This window comes from Aricia agestis, chromosome 6 (genome assembly GCF_905147365.1).
Source record: "Aricia agestis chromosome 6, ilAriAges1.1, whole genome shotgun sequence".
Taxonomy (NCBI): Eukaryota; Metazoa; Arthropoda; class Insecta; order Lepidoptera; family Lycaenidae; genus Aricia; species Aricia agestis.
The window spans coordinates 18,373,597-18,396,425 of record NC_056411.1 but is presented as its reverse complement, the minus strand read 5'-3'; the positions used below and the strand labels follow the sequence as shown (position 1 = coordinate 18,396,425).

General features: G+C 37.5%; 3 protein-coding genes across 4 annotated transcripts in view; 2 read left to right on the top strand and 1 right to left on the bottom strand.

Moving 5' to 3' along the window:
• Positions 1-58: 58 nt before the first annotated feature.
• Positions 59-22,829, top strand: part of LOC121727823 (ceramide synthase 5-like) — a 32,018-nt gene continuing 9,247 nt past the window's right edge. The window contains exons 1-3 of one of the 2 annotated variants that reach the window (XM_042115842.1): positions 59-387; positions 2,599-2,719; positions 4,965-4,985. In XM_042115842.1, the coding sequence (XP_041971776.1) occupies positions 209-387; positions 2,599-2,719; positions 4,965-4,985 (321 nt within the window). In that variant the 5' untranslated portion in view covers positions 59-208. The remainder of the gene's footprint in view (positions 388-2,598; positions 2,720-4,964; positions 4,986-22,829) is intronic. The other variant, XM_042115843.1, reaches the window with a different exon arrangement.
• On the top strand, positions 19,423-21,916 carry LOC121727822 (protein ALP1-like). The gene is made up of 2 exons (XM_042115841.1): positions 19,423-19,943; positions 20,911-21,916. The coding sequence occupies exons 1-2, from the start codon at positions 19,636-19,638 to the stop codon at positions 21,815-21,817; spliced, it is 1,215 nt and encodes a 404-aa protein (XP_041971775.1). The 5' UTR covers positions 19,423-19,635; the 3' UTR covers positions 21,818-21,916.
• LOC121727827 lies at positions 19,994-22,356 on the bottom strand. The gene is made up of 2 exons (XM_042115855.1): positions 21,918-22,356; positions 19,994-20,765 (listed from the first exon to the last, which is right to left on the bottom strand). Exons 1-2 carry the CDS (start codon positions 22,093-22,095, stop codon positions 20,062-20,064), a joined length of 882 nt encoding a protein of 293 aa, XP_041971789.1. The 5' UTR covers positions 22,096-22,356; the 3' UTR covers positions 19,994-20,061.

Sequence of the window (22,829 nt, the reverse complement as noted above, 5' to 3'; positions counted from 1 at the left end):
CAAGTCAATGTTTTCGAAGTCGCGTTAACGTTAGTTCTTCTAAGTAGTCTGTGGTCGCGTTGCCGAGCGGTCGTTCCCGTTTGATTGTTGACATTTTAATTGTTTTATTTCGAAACTCGAGTGTTGTATTTGGAAATTTTAATTTAAATATTATGTGTAGTTAACAAGTATAATATATGCGGCTGTTTGTGTTAGACTATCTGTTATAATGTTGCGTTCAATGTTGGATAAATTCTGGAACGAAGATGTGTGGCTACCACCGAATACTGCTTGGGAGGATATAGCTCCTGGCCCTGATAAAGACGTGGTTTACGCTGATCACAGGCATCTCCTGTACCCCATACCCTTGGCCTTCGTCCTGATATTCATTCGGTATATATTAGAGAAGTAAGTCAGATTATATAAAGTTTTTTTGTAGTAAAATGGACGTATTTACTTGAAGTTGCGCTATGCGGATGGTTGCCTAAGGATTTATCGCTAACGCTTGTAGATAAAAGACTACTCGTATCTTGTCGTAATTAATTTAATCTATTTCAAGTGCAGAAAGTAGTAGCTATTAAAAAACTTTATTACCTATCCTATTTATTGGACAGTAAAAATCTATTAGTATTAGTATTTCTTTTCATAAAAATAATAGCAGTCATTTTGTTTATTACCATTATAAATTTATACATTTCAATATATTATATATATGTATAATATACTGGCTGTCCCTGCAAACATTGTTTTGCCATAAAATGATTTTCCCTGTTTTCCTGCTTTTCTCTTGAAGTTTTTTCTGATTTTTTTTCTATAGACCTCATGAAGGTAATCATCATCTTGAGGGTAAGGCCAAATTAGCCTCAAAGAAGCTTGGCGTTCTTAACAGAGCGAGACAGTACTTCGGTCCGGACCAACGCCTACAACTCTACAAGGCGCAGGTTCGGCCTCATATGGAATATTGTTCTCATCTCTGGGCAGGGGCGCCAAAATACCAACTGCTCCCTCTGGATCGTATCCAACGAAGGGCTGCTCGAATTGTTGACTGCCATAGTGTTTCAAACAGCTTGGACCCCCTGGAATTACGCCGAGATGTTGCTTCACTCTGCATCCTCTATCGGTTGTATCACGGGGAGTGCTCTGAGGAATTGTTCGGAATCATACCACCTGTAACTTTTCGCTATCGTCCCACGCGAAAAACATACCATCCTCATCACCTTGATGAGTGGCAGTCTTCCACAGTGCGTTTTTCGCGTAACTTTCTGCCGCGCACTGTAAAACTCTGGAATGGGCTGTCACCAGCAGTATTTCCGGACCGATACGACCTGCAAACCTTCAAGAAAAGAGCGTATACCCTCTTAAAAGGCCGGCAACGCACCTGCAGCTCTTCTGATGTTGCGAGTGTCCATGGGCGATGGTAGTTGCTTACCATCAGGTAACCCGTTTGCTCGTTTGCCCCCTTATTTAATAAAAAAAAAAAAAAAAAAAAAAAAAATGAAGCCCGATACCTTTCCAATGAATGCAAAACCGTGGAAATCGGTTAGTGTGTTCTGTAGATATAGCATCAGGAAGGAAAACCCTACTTATTTTTATATATTAGACGGCTTCGCTCACGTTAAGAAGTATTAGTATATACAAACTTTCATCCCCTGCTTTAACCCCTTGGGGTTGGAATTTATCAAAATCCTTTCTTAGCGGATGCCTACGTCATAACATCTACCTGCATGCAAAATTTCAGCACGATCCGTCCAGTGGTTTGGGCTGAGTGTTGCTAGATCTCCATGTCAGTCAGTCACCTTTGAGTTTTATATATATAGATTATTCAATATATTATACAAGTTTAAGTTATTACAGACTCACATTTTTAAGTGTTCAGTTCAGTTTTTGTCAGCACCAAGGTAGATCTTGGGATCCTCGGGCAAATGTTGCTGAAACCAAACCTTTTAATTCAACCCATTTTTGTCATCAAAAATTATCTACAACATTAAATAAGTAAATACATTTAAACAGAAATAAATAAGCACTACAAAATAAAAGCACATCCCCTTTTAGAAGTTGGGTGGTGGAATGTTTGGAAAAACCCACATACATTATTGTTTAAAGAACAATAAAATATTTAAAATAACAGCAATTACAAGTTTGGTTGCATTCAATTGACAATGGAGTATGTTAATGATGTAAAAATGTCTCGCATGCATAATAAATTGTCGAATGAATGATAAATTGTTATCTGAAGTGTGTTATTCTTGTTCAGACCGGCTATTTAATTCAAACTAATTTAAGCATACAATCATAATGATTTTGGTATAGCAACCTCTTCTACCTATGTTTGTCTGTGTTACACTCAATATAATATTTTAATTATTATTAATCCTTCGATCGTGGATTCTTGGAAATCTATTGTTATTCTATTGTGTCTCGCTCACCGGTGAGCTTATGGGGCTTGATGGGTTAAAAGTTAATCATTTAGTCCATATAATAAGAGGTTGTTATCAGTAGTAAGTGATGAAAGTAATGTACATGTAAATGATAAATCAATTCTAAGTATTAGTATACTATAATATATCTTTTGTAATCATAATGTCACAAATGAGGTAAATGAATTTATTTTGGTTGCAGATATTGGTTTGCCCCCTTTGGAAAATCGTTAGGAATAAGGAACACTAGATCTAAGAAAGCTCCGCCAAACCCTACATTAGAAGCTGCATATCAAGAATGTACGAAGATAAAACACAAGCAGGTAGAGATTTAAAACTTTTTCTATTGAAAGTAATATTATTCTTGTTAAAATATTTTTAATTATTTTAACAAGAATATTAATAAAAATAACAACACATTATTAATTTCCCCAATGCCTATTGGTGTTAACTGTTGTGAAATTATGCCTTATAAATTATTTCAAGATTGACCGAAAATATGAAACAGGCGTTGGTGATATAATATTTAAACACAATACACAACATTGATATTTAATTAAAATTTGTTGAGAAAATGTTATGTAACATTTCATGTTAATTTGAACAATTTTAATTTTAAGGTGTAATACACAATGACCACAATTTTCCTCTGTTCATTACTGTTATCAAATTGGCTTGTAGTAATTTTAGGTATACCTACTTAGTACTTACTATAAAGTGCTAAAACGCTCGTAAGATAGGATAACATAATATGACGTAGTGCGTGCTGCATGCGTGTACGTACGCGTGACGTGTGCATGCATGTTGTATCCGTAATTTTGGATTGTGTAGCCGTAATGTTGCGTTGTGTACTTGTAATGTTGTGTTGTGTACCTGTAATGTTGTGTTGTGTACCCGTAATGTTGTGTTGTGTACCCGTAATGTTGTGTGTTGTATTGGCGTGCTAATCGTTTACCAGAAGCAAAAGCTTCATTTACATTCAATATTTAAGTACTGTATCCAATTTTATAGTATAAGTTCTCTATTTACTGTGATGTAAAGACAAATCGTAAATGATTAGATTACAAATGTGATAAAGTGAGTCTATACTTGCTTAAAAATAACAAGTCTTGACTTATAGGGCCGAAACACATTACCGTGTTGCAGCACCACACCGCCAATATCGGCGGCTAAATCATTCAAAACCAGTGCCGGCTTTAGCACTACTGACGCCCTGGGCTTCGGCGCCCTCTAGCTGGAAATCAAAGACATACGAAAGTAGACAATGCCGCGGCCGCACATGCGTATATCGTACGAACCTTCATCGTGCTATGAAACGATACCATTGGACGATACACGCAGATCGTCCAATGGTATCGTTTTAAGCACGAAGCGCTTATAAGCAGGTGCGACCCGGGCATTAGAAATATGAGGTGCGGGCTACGGCACCCCTTTATGTTTGCTTTCGGCGCCCTGGGCGCTCACCTAACGTCGCCCCACCCTAACGCCGCTACTGTTCAGAACTCAAATTATATTTAAATAAAGATTTCCGCCGATTTTACGGTTGTGGTGCCGCAACGTAGTTATATTGTGTTTCGGCCAGTTATAGGTCGTAATGTAAAATCTCTCGAGCCTACGCTCGAGAATCTCAAAACAAGGAGGTTCCACAAATCATGTTTTTCAATTATTGTAGAAACCATAATAATGTGTTTTTTGTTCCTCCAGCATATTATGTCTCTATGGGCCAGGCCACAACACTGCGTTGCGGCGTCGCATCGAAAAAACTACGTTGCTTTTCAAAGGATTTTGCGATACGACGCCGCAAGACAGAATTGTGGCCTGGGCCCTGGCCCTATATGAAACATCCTAATTAAGTACATTTTCTAAACAGAGACAGGTACTCATCTGCTATTGGTGTGATATTTAGTTGTAACCTACCCTAGATGTAACATTATTCCTAGATACAATCTGACCAGGGAGTCAAAACCTTGCCTTCATGAGGATTGAGGAACAGTTATCATTAAATTGAATGAAATCGAAAAATTTTAACACATTTTCAGCTTTCTACTAAACTATCTTCGAAGTTTGTCTGTGTTCCTGCACTGACAACTTAAATACCAGTTTTTTATTTATTTAAAGTTCTTAGGTTATTATTTAAAAAGCGTTTAAATACGTTTTAATAATATCTTTGGGCCAACCCACACGTACCACAACCACACGACATCGCAACGACAAAATGTCGTCGAGCAGTGGTTACGTGTGAATGGTGTCGCTGCAGCTTTTTGTAGTTGCGTTGTGGTACCGACAAAATGCCGATGTGGTTGCGTTGTCGCCAGTAGTTGCGATGTGGTCGGCCGTGGTTGCGATGTGGTCGGTATCTGACAAGTGATCGACAACGACGCCCAACCACGTGGTGTGGTTGTCGTGTGGTTGTGGTACGTGTGGGTTGGCCCTTTGTTTCCAAGTTCAAAAAGAAATCCGAAGGACAAGGTTTTAATTTTCTGTTCTATTGGACCGTGTGCTAGCAGTACTAATGTGTTAAGTAGCTGTACCCTCGCCTCGCCTCTAACTGTACTTCCTCTTTTTCAGTTGTGTTTGAGCGAGGAGGAGGTAAATGGCATGTTTGTTATCGTTATACCACGCTTCCTATACTATTGAAAACGCTTTAAATGTACCACCTTTTTACACAATATTGTATTTAGATATTTTCACTGCTGTATGTATTCCCACACAGTAGTTTGTACGCATTGCTTGACTTTGAAGCCGACTACACATTGGGCAAACGCATTGAGCCGGCGCATTGGGACAAAAATTATCCTATGTCCTATCCCGGGACTCAAAGTATCCATACCAAATTTCAGCAAAATCAGTTCAATGGTTTGCGCGTGAAGAGGAAGAGACAGACAGACTCATTTTTCCATTTATAACATTATTATAGACGTGGTCATCCGGTAGGCCTCTACGCGTTGGCCCAATGCGCTGGCTCAATACGTTGGCCCAATGTGTACAGCGGGCTTGAGAGTAAGGTACGAATGTCAGACTATTACTTTACTTACCTACTGATAAAAAGTAAAAAACTCATCATGTTGCTCAATTTAATAACAAAATTAAATTCAAAATTTTCTCCAAATTTCAAAATCCAAGAAACACTTTAGATGTATGCCATAATATTATGTAATATGCATTATGCATACATCATGTTGATCATGCACTCAGCATTTTATATTTCTGTAGCGTATCTAGTCTTCGTAGCTCTCTGGACAGTCGATTGACGTGTCGTACCGCTCGTACGTCATTCGTGATTTGTGACGTCACACGTTTCGGAAATACGCTGAATATTTCAGGAAATAGCCTAAATACTGCCATCTGTCTAGCTTTCGTGCTATGATTTGATAAATTAATTGAAAGCAAAAGAGTGTGTCTGATTTTTAAATCTGATCATATTGCTTATGACAGCTCCAAATTGAGTGTACCAGGTTTCAAAATACTGCAGACTACACATATTCAGGTTTTAGAGTTTTCTTATGTACAGCATTTATCCATTGTTTGGAGTTAGCTAATCAAACGCACTAATTAATGAATAAACCACCATCAGAAACTCAGACTCCATGCATCTCTTGCACGGTCTTATCTACATGCGTCCTAGGTGAGTTTAGCACCCGTAGCTGCCCCTTTTCAAACTATCCAAAGCCCAACTGAAAATAGTCCAGGGTCTAGAACAGCCAACGAGGCTCCGCGAGCATTACATAAATTGTTTTTACAAATGTTATTAGACAGTAGCATCCAGGATACACAATAATTCATTCAAAACAAAAAAAAAATTTGGGGAAGTCCGTCAAACATTTCAGTTCCTAAAAGGGTTACGCCTTACGCCACAAAAAAAAGTTTGAGAACTCCTGGTCTAGAACTCTAAACGTTTGTGCACGCTGGTTGCAGTTTAATTAGCAAGTGAAGCACAAGGCTACCGAGCTATTGACTCTGTAATTGTGTGGTCACACAGACTGGACCATTGCAAAACATCAGCTCTGCACGAGAACAGCAAATGGTCTGATATTATGATGATGGCTCTATAATTACATTGCTTTGGGATGGAAATTTTAATGTCATAAAACTCGACAATGTTGTTATTAATTGTAACAAAAACAACCTACTTTCAACATTTCCTTATCGTCGGACCACTTTTGAAATGTCTTCTTTCCAACAAAAAAATAATCATCAAAATCGGTTCATGAACGACGAAGATATGCATGCGCGAACAAAAAAAAAAACATAGGATGTAATTGAAAAATTTCCGCTATTTTTGAAGTTGCTTAAAATTTTTGAAGAGCAGGAGTTGGCGCCGTTTTCTAAGACCACTAAATGGGGAATGGACTCCTGCAGGCCAAGAGTCCTACTCTTGTTTTGACCATTCTTATTTGCAGCCATTTTTGTCATTTGGTGCTTTGTTGTTACCAACTTAACCCTCTGCGACTGACGTGGTAGTCCAACAGACACCACGAAACATAAAATTCTGTTTATTTTCATTAAGTTTTAAATTTGCGCGCTGCTGGACTCAGTACCTTACCGTGATGACCTCGCGGGTCGGTTAGTTAGTTACGAGTATATTAGACGTGGGAGAGCCATGCTTCGGCACGAATGGGCCGGCTCGACCGGAGAAATACCACGTTTTCACAGAAAACCGGTGTGAAACAGCGCTTGAGCTATGCAAAGTGCGAGTCCGAGTGAGTGAGTTTACCGGAGGCCCAATCCCCTCCCCTGTTCCCTTCCCTTCCCATCCCTATCCTCCCCTATTACCCTATTCTACCGAATACGCCTTGAAAACAAGAGTATATAATAAAAGATTGCCAAGGGAGCTACGCATTATATAGGGTTTTAGGTAAGGATACCCCCCCTCCACCACCAGCAGTACTATCATTTTCTGCAGATGGCAGAAAGCTATGTTATATTTGTCCGTCAAAAATAAAAAGATAAACTAGATAAAGGTGCTGTGATTGTTCTTTTGTTTTTTTTTTTCTATGACAATAGTGCCTAAGTAAAAATTTATACACTGATTTGTGTGATATCAATAAACACTTTAAAATTTGTTAAATAAAAGTGTTTTCTTTTATTTATAATGTATTTAACATAACTTATTTGTTTATTTTTCAAATAATATAAATAAAATTGCTGTATAATTTAATTCTTTAAAAATATTCAATGTTTAAATGGTGTCTCGTGTACTACCACGTCAGTACAATTGTAAAAATTGAGCCACGTCAGTTGCAGAGGGTTAAAGACGCCTTCTTTCGCTGCCAGCGCAATATAAATTCCCCGCTCACTCGGATTCGTTGGTCAACATTAGGCTGTTTTAATCACCGTCGTCGAAAGTTGTTAAATCCGTGTAAAATTTCGCACCGAAAATAAAATTATCTGAATCCCTCATCAGAGTTAATAGCTTCGCCATCTAAATTGTGACTGCTGCACTCTGAGACAAATATATTTATTACTTAACTGTAATTAAATAAAGAGTTTGACATAAGCCTGTGACTAATGCTAAGTAAGTACTCACTATGTACTATGGGGGTGATGTTTTCCGTTGGGAAAAAATCCCCTGCTTAAAATAATAAATGAAAAAAAAAGTAAGTACTCACATACGGTTTTACTCGATCAAGCAATCACGTAGAGTAAAAACCACGGCTCGGGATTTCGTCCACACATTCAGCATTACTAGATAGTTTTACCACAGAATAGATAATAGTACAAGTACAGAAGTCTTTGATGTTCACAAATGCCGCCGTTTTATGTGCCTACATAAGTAATAATAACAAACGGACCGCACGCGAGCAGCCGACATTGAGCTCTCTGGCGCCGCGCGAAGGTCGACTTTACTCCACACCTTGTCAGATATTCCGAAAATAGGGTTGTCAAAATCAAATAAGTATAAATACCACGCAAGGTGTACGGAAACTGTTATACCTACCTATTAGGTAAATTAATACCGAACATATAAATCAGTTTACACAGACACGACACGTGATTTTCTTTTGATGTAAGTAGGTAATTAGGTATGGATTATATTATTATGTATAATGTATATGCAGCTATCACCTATTATATATTTATTATAATTACTTATAAAACATTTATGTGTAAGTATATTTAATAATATGTAAGTATATTGTCAGATTTAGGTACCATAACAGTAGATATATAAATTTGCTATTTTTTTCATTGTCCCAACAATCGGCCGCAATGCGGTATTTATTTTTGATAAATTTTGCCAATTATAAATATGACACTGCGTAAGAGGCGCGCGCGTGCGCCACGAGCCCACGACTCACGAGTCAGTTCGCTTCGAGAGTCTCGTATGTACTTGTAGCTCGGCGGCGGAACGGCGGAGTGACACCCCCCTGGTTTTACTCCAAATCGAGTAAAAATTATTGTGTGGACCGCAAACACACACGCTTGAGTAGGTATGGCTTGAGTAAAGCTAGACGGCTCGCGTCGAGTAAGTTCGAAGGAAATATCGAGCCGGCTCGAATGCTCGATGCGAGCCTTTGTGAGTTTTGCGGTCCACACGGTAATTTTTACACGATTTGGTGTAAACAGTAAAACCGAATGTGAGTACTTAGCATAATACATTATAATATGTCAAATTCTTCATTACGTTGAAGTTTAATCATCATTAAATGTTTCTCCGTACTTCCGCTAGTCTTTGAGGCCACTAGAATTCCAACTAGAAGAAAATGTGCCTTAATTTGAGATACTCGCATACTAGAACAACAATGATGTTCCTAGATGAGCAACATTTATGGTTATTGCTAGTGATTGCGGTAATTGTGTGTGATATCGCCTAATAAATGCTTACGGAGGTGGATGACGTGAGCCTGAATATAATACAAGTATGTTTTGGCGCCTGTAAAATATTAGAACAGAGCGCAGCGCTAGAGTAATAGCGAACAAAATCGCAGATTTTTTAAATTAAATTCGAATTTGTAATATATTTAGCATCGCCTTATAATTTTTGAATAAGGAATATTACGCAAAGGGCGCTACTAGCATAAATATGGTAAAAACACTAATGGTAGACTCGGAACTAATAGATGACACTTGAAGAGACAAAAATACCATAAAAATAAGAATTAGTCTAATTTTTTCTCAACACTATAAATTTTATAAGCTTCTCAAGCTATCTGTTGACGTGAAAAAATATATTAGGGACGCCTTCGGGAACAAAATTTTAAAATGGGATCAGTTTTCGTAAAAAATGTGACGGCGTCAACACGCGCTCGGCAGTTTCTTAGCAAATAGCTTATGGAAGGCGAAATTTTGCACGTAAGTTTTGAATACATTTATTTGATTTTTTGTAATTTCTATTGATTTCATTGGATTAATGGTCATGTTGTTTACACTAATTAATGTTTATTTACGATTTTTTTATCCATTTTCCCTAACAATATAAAGGGTGTCTACTATTAGTTCTTGAAAATGTAAAAAACCTAATAGATGACATGGAACTCATATCATCATTTTGCAATACATACTAAAGTTATTTTGTAGTTTATTCTACTTCAAATATCATCAATATTCTGTGAAAATATAATTCTATTAACAAGCTAACAAATTAGAACTACTGTACCTAAAAATTGACATATTAGACCTTGTCTGATCTAAAAATCGATTGCTTTAGTTTTTTAGCAGTAAAAAGAAGAAAAAGGAGAGCTGAGAAAAGAATGAAGAAAAAAGAAGAGGCAAGAGAAGCATGGAGACTAAAGACTCAAAATAAATTTGCTAGGAAAAAATATATGAAAAATAAAAAGAAAGATAGTTTTAGCATGGAAGAAGATGGAGACAACGAGGATAATATTTCATATGCATGTAGTTACTATGATGAAGTAAAAGAAATCTTTCGATAAACGGCAAATAAAGACCTAATAATAGGAAAAATGTTAAATGTAATGTAATGTTCTATGTCAACTATTAGTTCATATTGGTGTCTACTATTAGTGATGTTCGTTTACTGTGATGTCATCTATTAGTTGTTAAGACTAAGTTTACAAAAAGACCAATAATTTATTTTTTAATTGATTTGTCAGTGAATAATCATAATAGTTTTATTTTGTAAGAGTTACTGAAGACATGGAAGAAGTTGTCAATCCTTTATTTTAATAAATATATATTTTACAACATTCAAATGTTCCATGTTTCCTTAAAGCGTCTGCCATTAGTGCTTTTACCTTAATAAATGATACGACTAAAATCCGATATGTTGCACAGTGCACACGTCATGTTAGAATATTAAAAGAAACGTCGTCAAACTTCTTACTTCGCACAAAACTTTATTAACTGTACATGTTGGTGCTGCCTCTAACGTGTAAATTGGAAACATTGTAACTAGTCCTATTATAGTATGGGTTAGTGTTCAATTTAAAAACAATAATTCACGTTTTGTTTATTTTTACGCCCCTTGATTTCAACGTTTCGTTACTGTAGGGTTTATTAATATTTGATTAACGTTTTCAGGGCAGTTGCTTTGCGGGCTTATTAATAAACGAAGAATTAGCTTTATTTGTCTGATATGCTGGAAAAGCTATTTCGTAGCCAATGACAGCGAAATGGATTACCTAAATACCGGTAGAGTTTAGGTTAGGTTAGTTAACTTTTACACCGTGTTCAATAATTACCTACTCTAAAGTCAACTTTTCAGGCATGCCTATCATTAGATTTAGGTGATACAAAAGCCAAAAACGTCGCTACTTTTAACTTACTACTACTTTTAATTCTACTCTAGAGAGAGAGAGAGAGAGTATCTCTTTGAACGTAAGAGTCTATCCTCATTAGTTATACAAAATTTACATTTTTTTAAACCCTCCCCTACTATGTCACGCTGTTCTAGACTACCTTTAACCAAAGACTTCTATTTAAGTTTAAATAGAATTCTTCGCCTTTAACAAGTCGCATTTGCTATGAGTTATGAACTTATGACTCTCTTTCCCCTTATGCTTGTAATATCTGGGTGAGAAGTGGCGGCCCTAGGGAGTGGCAAACAGGGCAATCGCCCGGGGCCTTTCTCTTGTATGGGCCTCGCAAGGTATTTTTTCGTAAGGCAAAGGGCCTTGCAAAGACCTGCCGCCCGGGGCCCCGCAATGGGTAAGGCCGCCACTGATGAGGACCGTAGTTTAGGAGTTTATCGGAAATAGTCTAGCACAGCTTATTAATAGACGTGCGGTAAACCGCAGTTAAAGTGTACGGTTATTGTATTATGCGGCGATCTTGTTTTCACCGCTCCGGTCCAGTGGTTAAGTGTGCAGGTGCATGTAATGATGAAGATGGAGATAGATGGTAAGCGATGATCACCACATTGTCACACAATCAAAATTTAAAATATAGATATTTTCTAAGAAATTGATTCAAAGGCAGATAGCGGATCTATGTTATTTGCTTCATGCTTGAGTGTTAAGGGCATGACCACAAGTCACAACTACCGAGTACAGACTAGAATGGTAACTGGTAAGACAAACCGAGTGCTCGGCTGAGGGAACTCCGCTCGTGTTAATCGTGAATTCGTGATCCAGTGGCATAACCCCCTCCTTTTACTATTCCCTACCCTAAAAAAAATAAAATAAAAATATTCGCTAAATATTCGTTTTCCCGAACATTTTTGGCACTCCATTGTTTGGACAAAGATAAATAATTATTGCAATGGCATTATTATTTATTAGTCTTGATATTTTTACATACATGGGCTACAATTTTGTTCTATTTCTATGTTTTTGGTAGAGTTTAAAAAAATCGGACATGTGCAAGTCGGACTCGCGCACGAATGGGCCGTCTCGACCGGAGAAATACCACGTTCTCACAGAAAACCGGCGTGAAACAGCGCTTGAGCTGTGTTTCGCCGAGTGAGTGAGTTTACCGGAGGCCCAATCCCCTACCCCTTCCCTCCCCTTCCCTCTTAAAAGGCCGGCAACGCACTTGCAGCTCTTCTGATGCTGCGAGTGTCAATGGGCGACGGAAGTTGTTGTCCTTGTGGTCCTCTCCAAGTTGTGACCGCTTTCGTCCACCGATGGTCTTTAAGCCGGATTATATGTCCGGCCCATTTCCACTTTAGTTTTTGTGCGTACTGAAGGGCGTCTATTACTTTAGTCCTGGATCTTATCTCTTCATGTCTTATTTTTTGGATTTTTTTAACGTTTATCATGCTTCTCTCCAGAGCCCTCTGGTTGTTTTTTAGAACTTTTGTGAACTTCCATGTTTGGCTTCCATATGTTAAACATGGGATAAGACATGTATCCATTGCCCTTTTCTTTAGTTTTATTGGTATCATATCGTTTTTGAAGACTTCTTTATAAATCCAATATTTGTTCCATGTGTTCCTGATTCTTCGATCAACTTCTAGAATATAATTGTTTCTTTTAAATCCTATTTGTTTTCCTAAATATATATAATCATCTACATATTCTAAGCTTTCATTGTTTATTTTTATTTCTTTTCTTTTATAATTGGTCATTACTTTTGTCTTCGATATGTTTATCTCGAGACCTACATTTTTACTAGCTCTACACAGGTCTGTTATCATTTTTTGTAATTGTGAGCTGGTTTCAGCAAACACAACTAGATCGTCTGCGAATCTTAAACGACTAAGGTTTTTACCTTGTATTGATAAGCCTTGTTTTTCCCAATCCAGCTTATTTATGATATTTTCTAGCACAGCGCTAAATAGCTTTGGTGATATGGGGTCCCCTTGTCTCACACCTCTTGCAATTGCAAAATTTGAAAGATTCCAGCCTGACTCTGCTTGTGCCCTTGTTATAAAGTTTTTTAAGTATTTCTATATAGTCTGACTCTACATCCTGTGCTTCGAGAGCTATGCTTTTATACGAGACAGTATCGAAGGCTTTTTGGTAATCGATATAAGCAATATACAGTGGGCTGCTAAACTCCTGATATTTTTCTATAATTAGCTCCACTGTATGAATGTGGTCTATTGTAGAATATCCCTTCCTAAAGCCCGCCTGTTCGATGGGTTGTTTTTGCTCAAGTAATTTACTCATTCTGCTGTTTACAACTGTAGAGAAGAGCTTATATAAAGTTGGCAGCAAGCTTATAGGCCTATAATTGCCAATGTTTTTTGGATCTCCTTTTTTATATAATAGAATTATAATAGAGTCGGACCATTGAGTTGGAGTCTCTAGGGTTTTCATTATCATATTAAATAAGTTTGTGATTGGTAGAGTTAGTACCTCCTCGCCATATTTAATAGCTTCGTTTCTTATATTATCTGCCCCCGGGCTTTTCTCAGTTCTTAGTTTTCTTATTGCTTTTACTACCTCCTCATTCTCTACCGGTTTTATGTTATGGCTTGGGAGATTGACTGACATTTCTGATTGCATCGCATATGCAGTTTGGTTCTCTGTCGCACTATTCAATTTTTTGTAAAAGTCAGTTGCAATATTTATGATTTCGTTCCGGTTGTATTTGCACCCTTCAGTGTTTTTTAAACTCTCTATCCAATTTCTTTTTGTTTGCAGCTCCTTATAACCTCTTTTTAAGCTTGATTTTTGTTGCAGATATTTTTTAATAGTGTTGGCTCTATATTTTTTATAGTCTCTTCTAATATATTTGCTAATCAATTTATATATTAGCTCTCAATTCGTTCTTCATTGCTCGGGTTTTTTCGCGGGTGTTTTTTATTTGCTGTCGTCTTTTGATTAAGTTCTTGGTTTGTTCTGTAAGTACATTTCTTTCTTTCCGACCTCTACATTTTTTGCTGGAAGCATTTTTCAAGCTCAATTGGATAGCGTTTATCGTAGTATATTTGTACCGTCGTTTCTTCGTTTTGATCTGGAAGCGAGAGTACATAATTTTTTAGTGACTCTATGTATAGACTTATTCCTGGATTAAACTGGTACGTCACTCCTATATGCTAACTGATCATCCATTTTTTTTAATGAAATATAAGGAGGCAAACGAGCAAACGGGTCACCTGATTGAAAGCAACTACCGTCGCCCATGGACACTCGCATCAGAAGAGCTGCAACAAATGTGCGTTGCCGGCCTTATAAGAGGTAATAGGGTAATAGGAGAGGGAAGGGAAGGGAATAGGGGAGGACAGGGAAGGGAATAGGGTAGGGGATTGGGCCTCCGGTAAACTCACTCACTCGGCGAAACACAGCGCAAGCGCTGTTTCACGCCGGTTTTCTGTGAGAACGTGGTATTTCTCCGGTCTAGCCGGCCCATTCGTGCCGAAGCATGGCTCTCCCACGTAATCCATGTTTGGTTCCCGACAGAAGTGCTTCACCTCTGCACTGAACCAGAATTCAGAAGTGCTGTGTTTTTCTAGAAGAGATGTAGAGTCTAAAAGGCATGTTGGATTCGACTTTTGTAACAAAAAAATATTAATTTTTGTTGGAGTACCTACCAACCTACCCAGTGGTCGAAAGTAAAGAGTACGCATTATTTTTTTCTGACCGACTTACAAAAAGGAGAAGGTTATATATTCGGCTGTGGATATTTTTTCACAATAATTTTAATACCAAATCAAAAAATCGTGGTTCGAGAAAATGAAGGAAAATCTTAATATCATCATGTGCTTTACTAAAATATCTCACCAGTACTTAGGCAGCTGTAGGTATGCCTTTGTCAGATTGTTGCCATTTGAAGAATATTGACAGGCACAAGCATGGAGTAAATATTAAGGCCTAATAAACCTTGTACATGTTTTAAATGCCATTTAATTAGGTCGCAACTAAAGTCTGCAGGGGTTTTCTGGGGTTTAAGCACATCTAGGTCATTGGCACAAACCTGGGGCGTACAGACTTCAAACGGTGCGGCGTGGCATTCGAATGCCTAATTATAATTATTAATATTATGGTTGTTAAAGTGAGTAGCTTCAATCAGAGCGGCCGTGGCCCGTATTAGCGCTTAAATTTGGGGCGCGTGCTATGATTCTTAAGGTCTGTTCATATGGGCTTATTGTGTCAATATTCATTCTACCGGCCCGGGACTAACAAACAAGTAACACTTTAGATAATATTGTAATACTTTGCTTTAGGTCTAGGGTGTGTATGCGTATATGCATTTCATACAGAGGTAAAAAGATCACTGTAGAGTAGAAGTTGCAGCGCTAAAAGGACAATTTTTTTAGTGATTTGTATAGGCATTAGGCAAGCGCCCCAGGGCAGCGCGGTGCGGCGGCGTCGTGAATTTGCCCATACAAAAGTAAAAATAAGTAATTTTTCAGCGCTGCTAATATCGCAGGACGCAGTGAACTCTAAAGTTGATTTAGTTTAGTTTATTACTGTATACGCTTCCCTTTGATCAGATCGGGCAGATTTTCTGACATAAAATGAAATAATGAATGCCTCATGAGACATCTCAAACTAGAGATCTGCTGGACCGATTCGATCTTAAAATAATCGTAACAGTTCAAAGAAGGTTAAACAATAAAAAAGGTGGAAAAATAGAGAAATATTTATATGTACGACAGCACGATTATTACTCAAATGAAAAACAGCATAGGTAAAGATATTATGATAAGTTGGGCATGGCCATCACGTCACGAGGTAAATAACTCAGAAAAACTCATAAAGATGACTGTGAATTGCGTTTTCAATTCCTTGTTCATAACAAAACAGATGAAGCCATTAAAAATTTAAAATACCTACCGTTCAAATATCTCAATTGACAACATTTCATTTAATTAATCATCAAAAATAAAAAATACCATTTCTTTGTTTTTATTTCCGAAGTCCTAAAAAAAATTACAGATTTTTTTTAATCATTAATTTCCGAGAAAAAAATTAAAACGAAAAATCCACTTGTGACGTCATTGGTACGGCAGAATATGATACGATACACACCTTTGCTTGTAGGCACAGATTACTAGTATATATTTGTAGACTTGAAAACGTAGTGATTATATTCTCTTTGTAGACTTGTAGGAACGAAAATAATGCAGATCTAAACACAATATCAAATTCAATAACCTCAAAGTAAAGTACCACAAAGTCAGTGACAGTACTGACAGTTTTAAAAAAAAAATAAGATATGACGTGCAAAAGGTATTTTGTTGTTCAACCGTACCAATGACGCCATTTGGCGCTTAAGTCATTTTAGAATGATCAGAATTAAAAACCAAGTTTTATAAATGAAAATGACCACATTTTCAAAAATAAACCCCCTAACCTAACCTAACCCCCACTTTTATATTTCGTCATAAAACAAGTACAAACAAGCGCGTCGCCAGCCGATGGCGCGGGGGGGGCAAGTTGACTTTACCTACTACAATTCATACTTTTCTCATTCTCTGTAAATGAGAAAAGTATGAATGAATTGTAGGTAAAGTCGACAGCACATAAAGCTTTTCACTTGTAGTACGAGCCTTACATCTATTACCAGATTTTAATATTATAGTGGTCGTTGTTTGCATTATATTTGGCAACTTTTTTTAGAATCTCTAGGGGGGGGGGCAGTCGGCCCTCCCTGCCCCCCCTTGGCGACGCCCTTGAGTACAAAAAATATTTGAAATGTTGTCAATTAGCTATTTGCATAATATCATTGTGTACCTACTCCTGATAATTTTAACCTTCCTACAAGAGCGTTTGATCATGGTTGAAATCTATTTCTAGGCTATTAATCAATTCTAAAAACAATACGTGCGAGCGGTATCAAAGTCCCCTACAAACAATAGCTTATAATGAGATTTACGTGGTATCCAATGTATTTACGTTTAAGAAGATGAGTGACGTTAAATACATTAACAATATCGACATGGACTTATCCTTGACGTAATATGTGCGTCCGTGGCCAAGTGGGTAGACCTTTGCAGGCGTGCAGATTCGATCCTGGTGAAGGTGTTGGTCTCAAACATATTGACCCGATCTTTCCTCTGGACTAGGCCGACATGTTGCGGAAATGCCGTAGGTGGGCCATACGGACGTTTAAAGTGCCGCAGGTACTGGCACTATACAGTATTCGAAGACTGAAGTGAATAGTTATCTCGCTCTGAAAATACTGGGAGACTTTTTACGTGGGAGAGCCATGCTTCGGCACGAATGGGCCGGCTCGACCGGAGAAATACCACGTTCTCACAGAAAACCGGCGTGAAACAGCGCTGGCGCTGTGTTTCGCCGAGTGAGTGAGTTTACCGGAGGCCCAATCCCCTACCCTATTCCCTTCCCTGTCCTCCCCTATTCCCTTCCCTTCCCTCTCCTATTACCCTATTACCTCTTAAAAGGCCGGCAACGCACTTGCGGCTCTTCTGATGCCGCGAGTGTCCATGGGCGACGGATGTTGCTTTCCATCAGGTGACACGTTTGCCCGTTTGCCCCCTTATTTCATAAAAAAAATGGTTTAAATCATCAGTAAGGGAGGAACTTGTTTTTTGAATAGGTGCACAAAATTGGAAAATACCAGAAGAATAAACTAAACAGCAGTGCCTAAACTAAATCCGAAAATTCGGATATTCCTTCTAACCGTCTTTCTTCTAAGCGTCTTTGGGCCAACGCGATGCCATATTTCATTATTTTGGTAACTCTAATTCCTCTTGAGTCTTGCAGCTTAAAATCGTTTAAAGATCATGAATCTTATTGGCAGGTATTACACGCATAAATATTATCATGATTCTAGTATCACGCGATTCACAAGTGCACTGTGATACTGCGATTCGGCCTATTACACCATCACTATTATCACGGAGTCGTGATAATATTGATGCGTGTATTACCTGCCATTGAAGTATATTACATTTTCTTCACAGATCAAAGAGATTTCAAGGTTTTATAGGCTTGTTGGTACTTTTTGCTCCGGTTGCATAAAATGCATGAATTCTCGTACTGTCATAAGTAGGTGAAGCGTGCCTAATCTGGTGATGGGCTAGTGGGGGTTTATCTACCTGACACGATGTTATCACTTATCAGTTGGATAATGTCGTCATATCAATTCCCATATTTGCGTTTTAGAATCCCAAAACAGCTAGGGTGACATCATACTATCCATTCTTATTGTTATGGTCATGAAATTCTTTCAGGGTTGAAAGCAGTTTTCTCTCTTTCTGTCCCTTTTTTGTTGCAGAAAAGCATATAATGTTTTAAGCTAACTGTTCGTCTTACCCTATATTTCTGCATCAGCTGCATAGAAAGCCCTTGAATATATGCCAAAATAGACTAATCCTCGACATCTTGCATCCGGACAGCTAGTAGAATTGAGCTGCGAAACATTAGAATGTTGCTTTTGTAGCCATCGGAAAAATACTTGGACCGTTTACCCATTTCAGGTAGGTTTTGACAATATAGGATTATTCCTCCAATATTTGAATAATGTGAAATAGATTTTTAGAAAAATAATCCTACAGATTATTACCGTCTTACTGGAAACAGTTGATTCTATTGGTTAAGGCATGAAACAACGAATTGGTGCAAATCGCTCGAAGCATCTGGAAACATTTAGCGTTGAGTTAGCGAAAGAAATCAGATGAACGTTTAGGCACAATGAGAGCTATTGGGCATCCAATTAACGCCTAGCGCTCACGAGCCAAGGATGCCATCAGCAACAATATGCCTTGCTGGAATGAAATCTAATGGCTAGGGATAAAATAGCGCATTTTCTATCCTCTTTAGTCCGATTTAATTTCTTTACTGATGGAACGCCTAAAGAAATTTCATGTAGAGGAAGAAGATTTGAAGTTGCAAACCGATTTCTAAAAGAATCGACGGAAGCAGTATGAATTATTTAGTAAATTCGGCTGCAGTTTCATAAAACAGAATTATTTATAAAAACTTTCTTTAGCATGCAGATTTTTAGTTGGAAGTACCAAGTTTGTGGGCATAATAGGCAGGTTTATGTGTCAATATAAGTGTCGCGTCAACCCTGCGAGATGAGCTCGGCTTGTGAGTTGTGACCCACTTCGAGCAACAATTACATGCGGAATGGATTTTTTGTTCGTGCCTCTATTAAAGTTTATGGTTATTACGTTTACTTTGTACTGGGGCTTTTTGTGTGGACAAGTGAATAGATAATGAACGTAAAACGAAGACTAATCGCTCCGAAAGCGTATGGCCCATAGCACACGGCGTATTTTAAACGCGCTGACGACGCGCAGAGAACGCGCCTATACGCGATTCAAACGAGATTGGATCGCAACCAAGGTAATTAAGCACACGGGGCGATTGTAAAACGTTCCTCTACTGCGCGTATACGCGCAGATACAGCAGTACAGACGCGCTGTAGTCGCTCGTAGCTTTTGCGTTTTGATCAGAGACTCCTCTTCTTCAGTTGTACAATGGCGTCGGTTGAGACAACACTGCTTACGTTGGCTTTAGTACTTCTTTTAAAAAGTAAAAAACGTAAAAAAAAGCGAATTTATTGGATAGACCCATTTACGAGTGAAAGAAGATTGGGTGGTCATTATCATACAACTTTTAAAAAATTGTTAGTACATAGAAGATGGAAGAAATTTTATAATTGTTATCGAATGTCATATTCGTCATTCCAAGAACTTCTTTCGATTCTAAAACCTGAGTTAACTCGTCAAAATACAGCAATGAGATCATGTATATCGGCAGAAGAACGTTTGCTCATCACATTGAGGTAAGAAAACAACTAGTATTTATTTATTATGTATTTATTTATTTATTGACCTGTTACATTTTAAAATCAACCGTAAATTGTTATAAGTGCACTTAGATTATGAATAAGAGAAAAAGATTTATTCAATATCATCATACATGTCAGATATGATGTCGGAGTCATTTGTAACCGATTCATTGCTATCCAAATTTTGGAGTGAACTGACAGATTCATTTCTTGGCGCTGATTGATTACTTGGATATTGTGGCTGAAATTCAGACTGATATCCAGATCCAGACTGATATCCAGACTGGTATCCATACTGATGTTCATATTGAAATGCACCTTGGTATCTATTTTCATTTAATGTCCTCGATGACTGTCCCATATTTTTATATTTACGAATTAAATTTATCATATCAGCTTTGGCCTCTAACTTAAATTCCTCTTTGATAGCAGAAAAATCTTTAGCCAACGAAACTAAGAACAGTTTGTCGGGATTTTCAGATAAAATTGTATTATTTGCTTCCTTAGACTGTTTGAGATTTGCTGTCAGTGCTTCATACAATTTGTCTTGTGGGTCTTCATGTTTTGGAGTCTTTTTAGACTTCTTTGGTGAATGTGGTTTTTGAAAATCACAGTCTTGGTTATTCCGCAGAGCTGCATCATCATTTTGACTTGGAGATCTTATTTCGTAAAGCGGGTCTAAAAAAGTTAGCAAATTGGAATATATGTAGGGTCTTCTAGGTTTAGCTCCAGATCCACTGGAACAGTTATTGTTCTTCGCTTTGTCTCTTTTATAAGCGTCCTTAATACTCTTCCATTTTCTTTGAAGTTCAATGACTGAAAACGATAAATAATGTTAATAGTTTAGTTGTTTTTTAGGTTAATTTTAATTCATTTGAAATAAGTAGTTGTAGGTTTATTTTAATTAAAATATGTAAAATTTACGATAATAAGTGATTTTTAATAATGTTATTCTTTTCAGGTATTTAGCTACGGGTTGCTATTTCTCAGATATTCACTATGACTTTAAGTGTGGACAAACGACGGCAGGCATTATAGTCCGTGAAACAGTGAAAATAATATGGGATAAATTAAAAAACATCTGTATGCCAGAACCAACCGAAGAATCACATCTAAAAACTGCTGAAGGATTTATGAAATACGCAAATTTTCCCAACCTACTTGGGGCTATCGATGGGAAACATATTAGAGTTATAAAACCTCAACATAGTGGATCAGAGTATTTTAATTATAAAAAATATTTTTCCATCGTATTGCTTGCAATATGTGACGCAAATTACAGATTTATCGATATAGATGTTGGATGCTATGGAAAAGCTGCAGACTCAACAATACATGAATTTAGTGAATGGACCAAAAAGATAAGGCAAGGAAATTATAATATACCAAATGCGAGACCAATATCTAATAATGGGGTACCAATACCATTTACGTTTGTTGGAGATGAAGGCTTTGCATTATCTCAACATTTACAGAGACCATATGCTGGAAAAATCTTGCCACGGCAGAAAAGAATATATAATTACCGCTTGACACGTGCCAGACGATACATTGAATGTACATTTGGTATATTAAGCAACAAATTTAAAATCTTTAATCGGCCACTGAACGTTAGCGTGGACTTCAGTGTGGCTATTGTGAAAGCCTGTTGTGTACTGCATAATTTCATACGTGAACGTGACGGTTATAATTTTCATAATTCTTTGAGTGTAGCTGGTTTTGAAGATCCTCCTGAAGATGCAAGTTTGATTTCGATTGGTGCAAGACTGTCACAGGGACAACTAAGCGGAACTATGATACGAAATATGTACGCTGACTATTTTATTAGTGATGAAGGTGCAGTACCATGGCAAGATTCTAAAATTTAGGGTACCTACCTAATTACATTTTCTACTGTTTTACTGTTCTATGTACCGTCGAACTATAAACTATAATACATTATTTTTAAATAAATATAAGAAATCTTACCTGCCAGGTTTTTTTCCTTACTGGTTTTTTCATTGAAATTGTCATAAAAAATGTGGCACAATTCATCCCAAGCATTTCTTTTTAACACTTTGTTTGAATATTCGGGCAGTAGTGAATTCCATGTAGCTGGACGATTGTTTATTTCTGTTATAAAGCGGTCGGTGTCGAAGGGTTCCATTTTAAACGAAATACACGCGCAGCACACAATAAAACCTTATTGCAACTGAGGCGCGGGCGCAGTGGTGGCGTGAGCACCCCCACCCCCTCTGCCCGTACTCCGCTCCTTTGTACGCGCGTTTGTACCGCTTCAAATGCACGTATACGCGCTTCATGCGCGCGTTTCTATTATCAGTGCAAACGCAACTATCAGCGTTTACGGCGCCGAAGAAGCGCGTTCCTGAAACGCGCGTCGTCAGCGCGTTTAAAATACGCCGTGTGCTATGGGCCTATATCGTCCATTTAACGCTGCCACACGAAATTTGTTTGTCTGAAATAAGCCTGAAACCATTTTCATTAACGTTGTTCAACGTTATTTAGTAGAGCATGAAGATAGTATAGAACCAATTTAGCCTGCGGTTATCAGATCTTGGTAGGTAACAATGTAATGTAATGACTGACTATGACTGACAGTTCTAGAGAAACAGGTTACATTTGAATTATAATTTTTAGAAGATTCTAATAAAACACTAGTTTCTTTAACAAGTTTTAATTTCTCCGCTTCTTCTAACGTATATTTTTGGTACCTTACCATAAAGTAAAATATAAAATTAAATCTAGTTATTTTTGATAAGGCGATTGTTATAGGCGCTACGATAATCTTATCCTTATCAAAACTATTGGAATTCGGATATCTATTACTTACGCGATAATAATTTATTATCACTTAAATGTCGTTATCATTTTTTCTGTGAA

Excerpts from the sequence above, each read along its gene's own strand:
- LOC121727827 (XM_042115855.1), bottom strand. The coding sequence starts at position 22,095 with ATGGAACCCTTCGACACCGACCGCTTTATAACAGAAATAAACAATCGT. Across the intron at positions 20,766-21,917 it reads TAAGGAAAAAAACCTGGCAG|TCATTGAACTTCAAAGAAAA; the intron begins GTAAGATTTCTT and ends TATCGTTTTCAG.
- LOC121727822 (XM_042115841.1), top strand. The coding sequence starts at position 19,636 with ATGGCGTCGGTTGAGACAACACTGCTTACGTTGGCTTTAGTACTTCTT. Across the intron at positions 19,944-20,910 it reads CGTTTGCTCATCACATTGAG|GTATTTAGCTACGGGTTGCT; the intron begins GTAAGAAAACAA and ends TATTCTTTTCAG.